Below are 13133 nucleotides of genomic sequence, written 5' to 3'. Positions count from 1 at the left end.
GGCAGCCGATCCATGATTCTCTCTCATCATGGATGTTTCTCTCCCTCTTCCTCTTCTTTCCTCTCTGAAATCAATAAAAATATATTTTAAAAAATTATATATGTATAGCCCTAGCCGGTTTGGCTCAGTGGATAGAGTATTGGCCTGAGAACTGAAGGGTACCAGGTTTGATTCCAGTTGAGGGCACATGCCCCGGTTGCAGGCTTGGTCCCCAGTGGAGGACATGCAGGAGACAGCTAATCAATGATTCTCTCTCATCATTGATGTTTCTATCTCTCTCTCCCTCTCCCTTCCTCTCTGAAATCAATAAAAATATATTTTTAAAAAATCAATGGAAAAATATCCTTGGGTGAGAATTAACAACAACAATATATATCTCCTTAGGTGAGGATTAACAAAAATAAATGATATACCACAGCCTGGTGGGCTTTATTCTAGGTAAGCAAAGCTGGTTCAACATTTGAAAATCAACTAATGTAATTCATAATATCAACAGGCTAAAGAAGAAAAATCAAATTATTACATCAATTGATGTGGAAAAGTATTTGATAAAATCCAACTCTCATTCATTAAAAAATAATTCTCAGTAGATTAGGAATAGAGGGAACTCCTTTAACTTGAAAGAGAACATCTACAAAAAACTATTGCTGGCATCATAGTTAAGTTTCCCATCATATTTGGTGAGAAACAAAACTTTCTTGCTAAGACCAGGAATAAGACAAAGGTGTCCCTTCTCACTACTGCTTTTCAATATCATATTGGAAGTCCTACCTAATGCAATCAGATAAGAAAAGGAAATAAATCTGTTTCAATACAAACTGAGAGCAAAGGCATTTTGCCCATTAAAATTTTCTATTTTTATTTATAAAGATTAAATGAAAACTGCCACTTAGTATAATTCTCAGTTTCTAAAACAAGTACAATACACTCTTAACTGTTAAGTAACTCCTTGACAATGATGAGACTATCAGTTAAACAGGTGAAAATTAATTTGAAAAAAATGTTTACCTGATTGAAGCTGTTCAAGTTTATCTTTTTTGTATGAAGCCAAGTCTCCTATGAAGCAGATACCACCTTTAGCTAGCAAAGCACTGCCAGCTTGAATGCTAACCGCTCCAGTTCCATAATTATTCCTGAATAGAGTAGGAAAAATTTCAGTAGAGACTGGATGACGTATACCACGGGGCACAAGGTTTATACTATAATTCAAAAGCCTAGGGAAAAATAAATTATCCATTACTATTATTTAATATTTGGTTTTCAGAAATCATAATGTGTAACAGCTACACAATCAAATTTAATTTGATTTCAGAGAGGAAGGGAGAGGAAGAGATAGAAACATCAATGATGAGAGAGAATCATTGATTTGCTGCCTCCAGCGGAAACCCAGGCATATGCCCTGACCCAAAATTGAACTGTGATCTCCTGGTTCATAGGTCAACACTCAACCACTGACCCACACTGGCCGGGTTCTAAGGCCCCCTTTTTCTCTGACTTTACAGTGAGCTAAAAGCAACCCTGCCTTGGCTAACTTCTGTAACTGAGACCTTTATTTCTCAATGAGCTAACAACAGCTCTGACTTGACTCACTTCTTTCCTATGTTTCTAGGGAACCAAAGCAGGGCACCACCTACTGTGTCTTCTATCCCAAAACCTTCCTTTGTTTCACTGTCCCCAACTTTAATAAACGTACTATCAAAATCACTTGGACTAGTGTTGTGAAATCTTCCCTACACAAAGTCAATAACCTACATACTACAGGCTGGTCTGAAGCAGACCTGCTCCAGGCTGGTCCCTGTCAGGTAACAAAATGATTTATACCCAATTCAATATTATAACTAGTGTATATCCAGTTCAATGGTACCAAAGCAATTCAACGGGGGAAAAAAAGTCTTTCCCAAAAAATGGTATATAAAAATTAGAGAAATATAGAGCAAAAACATTAACCTTGACTCCTATCTCAAACCATATACAAAAATTAACTTGCAATAGATAACAGATCTAATGTAAGAGTGAAAACTAGCCCCGGCCAGTGTGGCTCAGTTGGTTGGGTGTCATCCCTTGCACCAAAAGGTTGAGGGCTTGATCCCCAGTAGGGGGCATGTTAGGAGGCAGCCAATTGATGGCATCGATGTTTCTCTTTCTCCCTGTCCCTTCCTCTCTCTCTAAAAGTCAATTAAAAAAAAAAAAAATATATATATATATATATATATATATATATATTTTAAAGTGAAAACTACAATGCTTCTAGAAGAAAACATAAAATAATATAATCATGACCTTGGGGTTGCAAACACTTCTTAAACAGAACATACAAAACATAAACAATAAGAAAGTAATAAATTTGATTTCATCAAAACTAAAAAGTCTGTTCATCAAAGATATCTAAGTTTTAGACTAGGAGAAACAGTTCACGATACACACATATGACAAAGGAAGCAGATCCAGAACAACCCGATTTAAAAGTAAGCAAAGAACTTGAACAGACACTTCTTAAAAGTAGATATGAGTATCCAATAAGCACATGAAAAAGAACTCAAATTAGTAGTCGTCAGGGAAATGCAAATTAGAATCATAATGAGATACTATTTCATATACACTAGAATGGTTAAATTGAGAAAGACTGACAACACCAGAGAGGAAGGGAGAGGGAGAGATATGAACATCAAAGATGAGATTCAGTGATAAGGATAGAAACAACTGTAACCTTACATTGTACAAACACTTTAGAAAAATGGCACTGTCTTATAAAGGTAAATATACATATATCTTATGAACAGCATTTCTACTCTTTAGTATTTATCCAAAATAATGAAAACACATGTCCATAGAAAGACTTGTGCAAGAATGTTTACAGCAGCTTTATTTATAATAAAACATGCAAAACCTAAATCTTCACCACCAGAAGACTGGATAAACAAATTCTGGTATAGTCATATAATGGAATCAATAAAAACAATAAACTACTATACACACAATTGGGTCAATATCAAAAACATGTTGAGTGAAAGAGACTAGACACAAGAGTATGCACTGTATGATTCTACTTATATGAAGTTCAAGAACAAGAAATTAATCTATTGTGACAGAAATCACCTGTGGATATAGGCACTGTGGAAGGAGTAAAAGAACTTTCTGAGGTGATGGAAATGTTCTATATCTAACTGTGGTGATGGCTATAGGAGTATATGTATTTGTCAAAATTCATCAAATTGTATACTTAAGATCTGATTATTTCACTATATATAAATGTTACCTAAAAACAAAACAAAACAAACAAACAAACAAACCCAAATCTCTTACACAGCCTCAAATACCATAGGAAAAGTTAAAGGTTAATGACAAAAGGAAAAGAGACAAAGGCCTTAATTTATAAGAGGTATCACAAATCAATAAGAAATAAACAACTTGCTCTAGCTTGTTTAGCTCAGTGGATAGAGCTTTGACCTGCGGACCTAAAGGTCCCAGATTCAATTCTGGTCAAGGGCACATACCTCGGTTGCAGGCTCATCCCGGCCCCGGCCCTGGTTGGGGTTTGTGCAAGAGGCAACCAATCGATGTGTTTCTCTCACATCAATATTCCTCTCTGTCTTTCCCTCTCTCTTCCATGCTCTCTAAAAATCAAAATAAAATTAGATATGATTTGTGAAGATTTGAAAAAATTAAGTCCTTAAAAAAAAGAAATAAAAACTTAATAGATAAGTGAAAAATGGTCAAGGAGTTTCATAGAAAAATAATAGAAGGGTTTGACAAGCTATAAATGATGCTGAAATTTATTTCCAATTAAATAAATGCAAATTAAAATTATATTTGTGCAATCTGTAGCAGTTAGCACCATATTTACATTGCAATTTAATTTCAGCAAAAACATTTGAAGTTTTTATTTGAATTTTTTAAAATATATTTTTAAAATTGATTTCAGAGAGAAAGGGAGAGGAAGAGAGAGAAACATCAATGATGACAAGAATCATTGATCGGCTACCTCCTGCACGCCCCACATTGGGGATCAAGCCTGCAACCTCGGCATGTGCCCTCCTGGTTCATAGGTTGATGCTCAACCACTGAACCACACCAGCTGGGCTCTTTTAATTTTAAATTCATTCTATAGATATTTTCTTTATAATGACAATAAGATATTAATATAAGAAGCATATTCCTAGCTTTCTGAATATTAAGTAACTTTTAAAAAGGGGTACTTGCTACTGAGGAGCCCCAAAATGCTGAGTAAAGGCTTATTACAATGTTAGAGTGATATTCCCAAAACAGTAATTTGGGCACTTTTGACAGCCTTATTTGGGTATAGTGAGTCAGTATTACTGAGTGGAATATTAAAGAAAAATACGAAAATTGCTTGTTGGCTCTCAGAGGGGAGATTATTTAAAAAATAAAAACAAAGTACAAAAGCAGAATACTAAGGCAGGGAATGTGGGAGGAAGGAAGCCTGAGAATGATGCATTTATTTGTAAAGGTCTGAGTGGGGAAACAGATTGAAACTTTAAATCAGGGGTCCTCAAACTTTTTAAACAGGGGCCAGTTCACTGTCCCTCAGACCGTTGGAGGGCCGGACTATAGTTTAAAAAAAACTATGAGCAAATTCCTATGCACACTGCACATATCTTATTTTGAAGTAAAAAAACAAAACAGCAAAAACACCCGCATGTGGCCCGCGGGCTGTAGTTTGAGGACGCCTGCTTTAAATGGTTAGATTCTTAAAACATTGAAAGCAAATACCCCAAATCATATTTTTAAAGTTTTAAACTTCATTGATAAGTGTTTAAATATATTAATATCTTATATGCCATTATAAATTTTTGCCCAGGTAAGTCCTAAATATTTATCTTGTAATAATGCTCATGGAAAAGATTTATGCAAATCTGTGACCAATTTATTATGTGAAAAAATTCATATCACACATTTTACCTGTCTACAAGTAGAGTATCACTTGTTATAATTAAAATATCCAGGCAATCTTCCAATTCCTTGTTAGAGTATCTTGTCTGAACTAGACTCATCAGCAAACAGAGCTTGAGAAAATTGTAAGTCCCGGGAGGAACAATGTGTGATGCAAAGATATTGGCAAGTATTGCTGTAAACTTCCAGCATGAGCTGGAAGTCAAAGAGAGGAGACACCTGAAATTGTCGCTAATTCCTGAAGGAACTGAAAGTAAAAATGTTTAAAAGGGTTTTAAAACAAGAAAATGACATGATAGATGTCTAATTCTATTTATCAGAAATATTATCATCAGATTACAGTTATTTTAATGATGCCATATTAAAATTCTTATAGATAATATTATGATTGGAGGTCTCTCTGGTCTATCATTTCTATCCCAGGAAAGGAAGCAGTCACCACAAGTGTCCACATAGATTGGTGGTGGGGTGCAAGCAAATTCTTCATTCCTTTCAAGACCTATCTGAGCAAAGCCAGATCACAGGGCTCCTGTATTACAGTATTTGCTTCTGTATTTCTATGTTTGACTAAAAAACAGAATGGGAAATATTTCACTGTTTCTGTTAAAAGGGCAGATTTATACTCTAGTATTTTGAAAGCATTATACTATACTATATGGTAACATTATAGACCTCCACTTCCTCACTTGGTCCAACTCCCAAAAGTTGGACAAGATGAGTGATTTAATCGAATTGGTCAGTTTTGGAAGAATAGCTGTGCATGTATAACCTACTCACTTTCTCCTTCCTCTTGGGCTATGTGGAAACCATGCCAGAGTCACAGAATAGCCAAGGCTAATTAGAGTGTGGAGGCCTTGTTGATAGTACGCCGGATGGCCAAGGCCACTCTAAACATGGGAACCTTAATCAGAATGTTCAAGACTAAGATACCATATGCAGGTGCAAGGCCACAGTGATCTCACGGTACACTGTGCATGTGTGCCTTTCTGTAGCCAAAATGACTGATGTAACTGTTGACTAGAGGCCTCTTTTGTCTAAATGATATAATGCATGTTAACCAGCCAGTCACAGTGTACTGGGGAGAAGCTGAGGCAGGCTCAGAGGATATAGCTCCTATGTGTGCAGGAAAGCCTGGAGAGGTTGGAGAAGCTGCTGAGGCAGAGAGCTCAGGTGCCCTGGTGAGTCTAGGGGCAGCGTGCAGCTGCTCAGGTAATAACCGTGGGTACAGAGATTGATGCTTTGTGAGAAAGATGTATTTGGTTTATCACCAGTGTGCGGCTACCTGTATGGGACTTTGCTGTGAAGGACTGTTTTGTCTGATGGCTATATGGCCATTGGCTTCTATAAGAAAGACTCATTCTTCTTTTTTTTTTTTAATATATATATATTTTATTGATTTTTTTACAGAGAGGAAGGAAGAGGGATAGAGAGCTAGAAACATCGATGAGAGAGAAACATCGACCAGCTGCCTCCTGCACACCCCTCACCGGGGATGTGCCCGCAACCAATGTACATGCCCCTGACCGGAATCGAACCTGGGACCCTTCAGTCCGCAGACCGACGCTCTATCCACTGAGCCAAACCGGTTTTGGCAGAAAGACTCATTCTTATACACCCACAACTTCTCATGGCTTCTCCCTCTACCACCTGGCGTCCAAGAAGGTTCAGTCCCTGTCAGAGGGTTTGGCCCTGAGAGTGTAATGGGCAGGGTTTGAGAAGGAACCTGCCCCCACAGTTGGCATAGTCAAGCAGAATTTAGAATATATGAACTCAGAGCACCTGTGCTGAACTGTGCTCTAGCTGTGTTCTGACAGGCTACCATCATAGAGCAATGATTTCTTCTACTCACCCCTGACCATGGACCAAGGAAGGCTGCCTTAGTGTAGCATTTACCACATTTGAGTGGTTAAATTTGCCTAATTCTGGAGTTCAGCATGAGAAAGCATACTTTTCCACCTACATATAAGTCATGTTCTGCTACTAAATCAATAAATCTTGAAACACCTCACAGCAGAAAACATTTAAAAGATCACTAAAATGTCTATTGTACATTAGTGCCTTTCTTTCTTTAACATTTTAATTTTGTTAAGAAACTTTCTCTTCAAGATAAACACGCCTGACTGGTTTGGCTCAGTGGATAGAGCGTCAGCCTGCTGACTGGGGGGTTCCAGGTTTGATTCTGGCCAAGGGCATGTACTTTGGTTGCCGCACATCCCCAGCGGGAGGTGGGCAGGAGGCAGGTAATCGATGTTTCTCTCTCATCGATGTTTCTAACTCTCTATCCTTCTCCCTTCCTCTCTGTAAAAAATCAATAGAATCCTACCTAATAAAATGGTAATATGCAAATTACCATCACTCCACTACGCCCACGATTGGGCCATTGGGAGGCTGGGGGCGGGATTCTGGGTGGCCCATTGGGTCCCCGCCCCCCGTTCCTCCTCACGAGTCCCCGGCCACCGTTCCTCCTGCCAGCCCCAACGGCCGGCGCTGCGGGAGGACCCATGGGGCCGGCGGAAGGTGCCGGTGGCGGAACTCGGGGTGGCTGACTGAGTGGCTGCCGGCACCAGTTTTCCACCAGCACCAGTTTTCCTCTGGCCACCTGCAGATCGGAGCGCCTCCTGCCAGCGCGATCGGCCACCCCGAGTTCCTCCAGTGCCGCCGGTGGAGGAACTCGGGGTGGCCGATCGCGCTGGCGGGAGGCGCTCCGATCAGCAGGTGGCCAGAGGAAAACTGGTGCTGGCGGAAAACTGGTGCCAGCAGCCAGGTGAAGGAAGGTCTTTTACACGAAACTTCGTGCAACGGGCTTCTAGTATATTTAAAAAATAAATAAATAAATAAATAAGCAGAGGTATCTAGAATCAACTTGCATTTAAAGTCTATTTAGACCTCTATTATTGCAGATGGTTATCTAGGGATTCTTTAAAAAATCTAATTCTATTCAAAATTTAACTAACCCTTGCTACATTTAAATATTTGTGTGTCAAGTTAAAAGAGTAGGTCTGCTCTCCACTTTTGTTTACCTAATGCTTAATTATATTGAAGTTGCTAAAGAAATTGTCAGTAAGAAAGCTGATATTTTGGCCCCCATCTGTCTCTTTTGTCTTATATCTCAATTGGTTCAGAACTCAAATGAGGAAAAGAATATTTTATTGGGCTCTCTTTCTCAGATCACAAGCTAAGATCAAGTTAAGGCTAGAAAATAAATGTTAGGGTAGAAAAACCTTTTAACTAATCTCTAACTCTTGGTACCCTGAAATATTTTTCTCATTGCTAATTATAAAAAAATAAAAAAGCAAAATAAGGTTTAGCTAAAAAAAAAATTTCATATGGGAAAGGTTCTACGTTATCCCATTTTATCTCCTTCATAGCATTTATTATCTGAAATTGTCTTATTGATTAGTTTACAGATTTACTGCCTACCATCTGATTTGAGAGTAGGAACCTTAACTGTCCTATCACAACTGTATCCCTAGTGTTTAGAAGAGTCCCCAGAACACAGGCAGCCAATACTTATTCCCTAAACAAATGGATTTAAATTTAAATATTTGTTAATATACGATACTAACATTTTCCTTACCTTTTGGATTGCAAAAAGTGATGCTGTTTGCCTCTACACAGACAGAAGTTTGTAAAGTTTTTACACAGGTTGGAATTCCAATAATTTTATACTCATTTCCTATACTCATTTTATTCACCGATTCATCTAAAATTATTAAACACAAAAGAAAATATGTATTCACTAAAGGAAACATGTACATGATCATATGGTTCAAAGATCTAGAACTAGTAACAATTCAGTAGTTGAATTAGTTGGAAAATATTTACTATTGTTTAGTATAATGTCCATAGAGTTGCATTAATTATGCAAATTTAGGCAATTTTATTGCTGATAAATTTTGACACTTATAGGCAATGATGAATTAACTTAAAGAAGCATGTTACATAGTAACTAGGTAGTCTCCTATATATGGTCAAAAGGAAAAACAAGATCATTCTACTTAAGATAAAATATTTTAACATTAAATGACAAGAAATGTTAATAAAAATGACCTTTTAAGTAATACTTTTAGTAAGGGAGAAAATAATTTTAAAAGGTATTATTACTGTCTATAATATAGGCAAGGTACTTTTCTATACATTACCCAACTGTAAAGTGTAAGATTGATATTGTTATCCCCACTTTATATATGAAGAAACTAAGAGGTTAAGTGCCTTGCACAAAGCTAAAGTCATTCTTCTTAAAGGACAGAGTTCTAAAATTACCAAAAGTGAAATTCACATCTAGGTCTGCCTATCTTCAAAGTCTACCCTCTTGCATTATACTAGAATCCTCTCTCACACCTACATATTGGGCAAAATTTTTCCAAAAGTTCAAAAAAGTTATTTAAAAAAAAACTTGATCTTCCATTACACAGGTAGAAGTTGGGTAGCTGTAAAGCTAGGAAAGACAGATTTATAAGGCAAAACAAGGGTTAACTTCTCTCTGTGAGGAAGATCAAATAGTGATCATCATTTTTTATCCTTTTCTCTCTTGCTCTTTTTTTTTTTTTTTTTTTAAGTTCCAGAGAGCATACTGGTGTACCCTGTAGACCTGGAAGAGAAAAATCAGGCTAAGAATTGAGAAAATAAAAACCTAAAATCAACCAACCAAACTAGCAACAACTAAATGATACAGAATGAATTGCAAAGGGAAAATAAAATGAATAGTTTTTCAATTGTGTTATGGAATCTTAGAGTTTGATGGATGTGTCCTGAAGTCAAGGAAAGGGCAAGAGGAAGGCAAGGAGTCTGGGAAGTGGTTATCTCTTCTGATTTGAACCCCAAAAGGTCAAATTTTATTCATGTAATTAAAAAAAATTTATTTGGGTTCTATGTAAGAGTTTATTTGAAGGAAGTGTTTTCTACTAAAATATAAGTTGGATAGTCACTTATATTTATATATTGTAATATATGGATTACATATACTATCTAATAAAAGAGTAATATGTAGATTGACCATCACTCCAACACACAAGATGGCTGCCCCCATGTGGTCAAATATCCTGCCCCCATGTGGACATAAGATAGCCACCACAAGATGGCCAGCAGGGGAGGGCAGTTGGGAGGGACCAGGGCTGCAAGGGAGGGCAGTTGTGGGCGATCAAGCCTGCAGGGGAGGGGTGACCAGAGGGCAGTTGTGGGCGATCAAGCCTACAGGGCAGTTAGGGGTGACCAGGCTGGCAGAGAAGGGAAGTTGGGGGCAAACAGGCTGACAGTGGAGCAGTTAGACATAAATCGGCTGGCAGGAGAGTGGTTAGGGGATGATCAGGCTGGCAGGCAGAAGTGGTTAGGGGCAATCAGGAAGGCAGGCAGGTGAGTAGTTGGGAGCCAGCAGTCCTGGATTGTGAGAGGGATGTCCGACTGCCCATTTAATTAAACAGTCGGACATCCCTCAAGGGGTCCCAGATTGGAGAGGGTGCAGGCTGGGCTGAGGGACAACCCCCCCGCCCCCCCGCCCCATGCATGAATTTCGTGCACCGGACCTCTAGTAATATATAATAGAATGAAGTGTTATAAGCATATATTTTGAAACTGTAATGCCTGAGTTTGAATCACAGCTGTGCCATTTACTAGCTGTATGACCTTATGTGTAGTAAAAAACCAAAGTCCCTACCCTCATGAAGCCTATATTCTAAAATAATAACTTCGATATTTACATAGGACACACACATAGAATAATGGGAGATCATTCCCATAAATAAAATAATCATGACCTTGAGCCCTAGTATAGCGCTTGGGACATAGCAAGTCCTAATATCTTTTTAAGTGAATATTGTATAACTAAATGAATAATTGACACAAAGCTAAATATGACTCTTTAAAACACTCAAGAATAAGATGACCTATCATTTTTAATCTATAGCAGTCTCCCTTTATCTGTGGGGTACACATTCCAAGACCCCCCAGCCCAGGGGATGCCTAAAAGTACAGATAGTACAAAACCCTATATATACTGTTTTTTCCTATACATACATACCTATGATAAAGTTTAATTTATGAATTATTCACAGTAAGAGATTAACAACAATACTAATAATAAAATAGAACAATTATAACAATATAAGAAGTTAACTTAATGTGGCATTATTATGTAAAATAAGGGTTACTTACTTGAACACAAGCACTGTGATACCTTGACAGTTGATATGACCTAAATGGCTACTAAGTGACAAACAGGCAGGGAGAGTGTACAACATGGAGACACTGGACAAAGGGATGATTCACATCCCGGGAGATTTCATCATGCTACTCAGAATGGTGTGCAATTTAAAACTTATGAATTGTTTATTTCTGGAATTTTCCATTTAATATTTTCAGACATGGTTGACCATAGGTAACTGAAACCGTGGAAAGTGAAACCATGGATAAAGGGGGACAACTGTGTAGAAGTACCATTTATAATATAAAAGCGTAAGTAACTCAATTACGTATTTTATATATCTTATAGCAACCTGCTTTTAGTTCAAATAGAACTTACCTCTTAGGAAAATTGTAAGAGATTGAAACCTAAATGGCTGGTTATTAGAATGTCCTTGAAAAGCATGAAGTGCCTTTGCAGTAATTATTTCAACTATCTGTTTATCTTAACACAAAGAGCAAAAAAAGAATGTTATTAGAATATGTATTCAACTTAATTTCCACATTAAAATATTAGACACTACATTTAAAATCACAAATGTAAAAGCGTTTTTACCACCAAGCACTCTAAATTTTCTGTCTTCTTGAAGTGAAGAAGAACACAGATTACACAAAAAGTCATTTCTTACTGTTGCAGATTCTGTAGCACCAGGCGCATGCACTCTTATATACTGAAATCCTGAAAAGAAGAGAACAGAAGTAAGCTAAATTTGCTTTTGGATTTAGCTATCCATTTTCAGTCCTTTAAAATTAATCTAATTCAAAGTATAATTATTATTTTTTTTCAAAGTATAATTAATTCAATTTTGTGTGTGGGTTCAGAACAGTTCAACTAATATTTATTGATGGTCATTTCTTGCCAAACACTGTGCTAAGGCACTGGTGTATGGATACTTAAACACACAATTTCAATAGGAAGCATTAAGAAACATAATTTCAGTATGTAGTATTCATTTACAGAGAAGAGAGGAGGGCATCCAACCTAATGAGAGATGAGGATGAATGGGAAAGATGTCCTGGAGAAGGACTAAAGAGAAGTTAAGCCAAAGGGTTGAGAGAGGATACTGCATGGAGTGGGAACAGCATGAACAAACACTTATGGAACAATGTGAGAACAAGTACTTCAGCAATACAAGAGTACCTGTTAAGTTGGTATAAGAGGAAGGGAAAAATGAATGCATTTCAACTTATAAACACTGAGAGACACCATATTTTCTAACATTCTTTCTACTCTGTGAATGTTGTAGAACTAATTGTAAACATGATTTAGGATTAAACAATAAATTGCTTAATGTTTTTGATTTTACATCTTAATATTTACCTTTTGAAAGAGGGCATGCTTCATCTGAACAAAGAAATCTTGCTCCTTGTGTATACTTGGTTACAGTTGTCATTGCAATCACAATCCCTTGCATCATATAAAATCTTTGAGATGTATAATCAAGTGGAAACTCACAAAAATTAAGACTATAACTTGGCAGAGAAGGTAAATGTGTTAACTTCAGCACTATATTAATCTAATAAGAACATAAAAATTGTATTAATAAAAACTGCAGATCCAATTGGACTTGCATTATAATATATGTATATTTGTAGGGTAAATCAAGTAAATGATTTGTTAGTGTTATTAGAAACCAAAATTTTAAACATAAAAGATATTTAAATATACAATTAAAGATGCAAAACCCTTAAAATCTTACATTTTAATTGAAAATATCATTTTTAACTAATAATTTTCCCTAAAAAATACACATTTCCTGGATATAGCCACTGAAAAGATATAAAACACTTCTGCCCAGATTGTGATTGCTAAATATAATTTCTCACTAAAAGGAACCAGAGCTCCTTGGGGAAACTGCTGATTCCAGGTCTGGGGCAGAAAATATACCAGATGGACCTGGTACATCTCCTTATGCTAGAAACCAAGGGGAACTATAAAAACTAATGGGTCCTAGCTGGTTTGGCTCAGTGGATAGAGCGTCGGCCTATGGACTGAAGGGTCCCAGGTTCGATTCTAGTCAAGGGCACATGCCCAAGTTGCGGGC

The 13133-nt window shown here is 37.1% G+C and overlaps 1 protein-coding gene across 3 annotated transcripts in view; it reads right to left on the bottom strand.

Moving 5' to 3' along the window:
* The window catches only part of MCMDC2 (minichromosome maintenance domain containing 2), a 36166-nt gene that overhangs the window by 18447 nt on the left and 4586 nt on the right, over positions 1-13133 (bottom strand). For all 3 annotated transcript variants that reach the window (XR_013814901.1, XR_013814902.1, XM_079795810.1), the window contains 6 exons: positions 12410-12605; positions 11645-11767; positions 11429-11533; positions 8489-8614; positions 4921-5158; positions 1009-1214 (listed from right to left, as the gene is read on the bottom strand). Coding sequence is in view for 1 of the 3 variants with exons in the window: in XM_079795810.1 (XP_079651936.1) it covers positions 1009-1214; positions 4921-5158; positions 8489-8614; positions 11429-11533; positions 11645-11767; positions 12410-12605 (994 nt within the window). In the remaining 2 variants the exon portion in view is untranslated. The remainder of the gene's footprint in view (positions 1-1008; positions 1215-4920; positions 5159-8488; positions 8615-11428; positions 11534-11644; positions 11768-12409; positions 12606-13133) is intronic.

Source organism: Cnephaeus nilssonii, assembly GCF_951640355.1.
Source record: "Cnephaeus nilssonii genome assembly, chromosome: 18".
Classification (NCBI taxonomy): domain Eukaryota; kingdom Metazoa; phylum Chordata; class Mammalia; order Chiroptera; family Vespertilionidae; genus Cnephaeus; species Cnephaeus nilssonii.
Note: the sequence above shows the minus strand (reverse complement) of the source record. Positions and strands in the feature narration are given on the sequence as shown.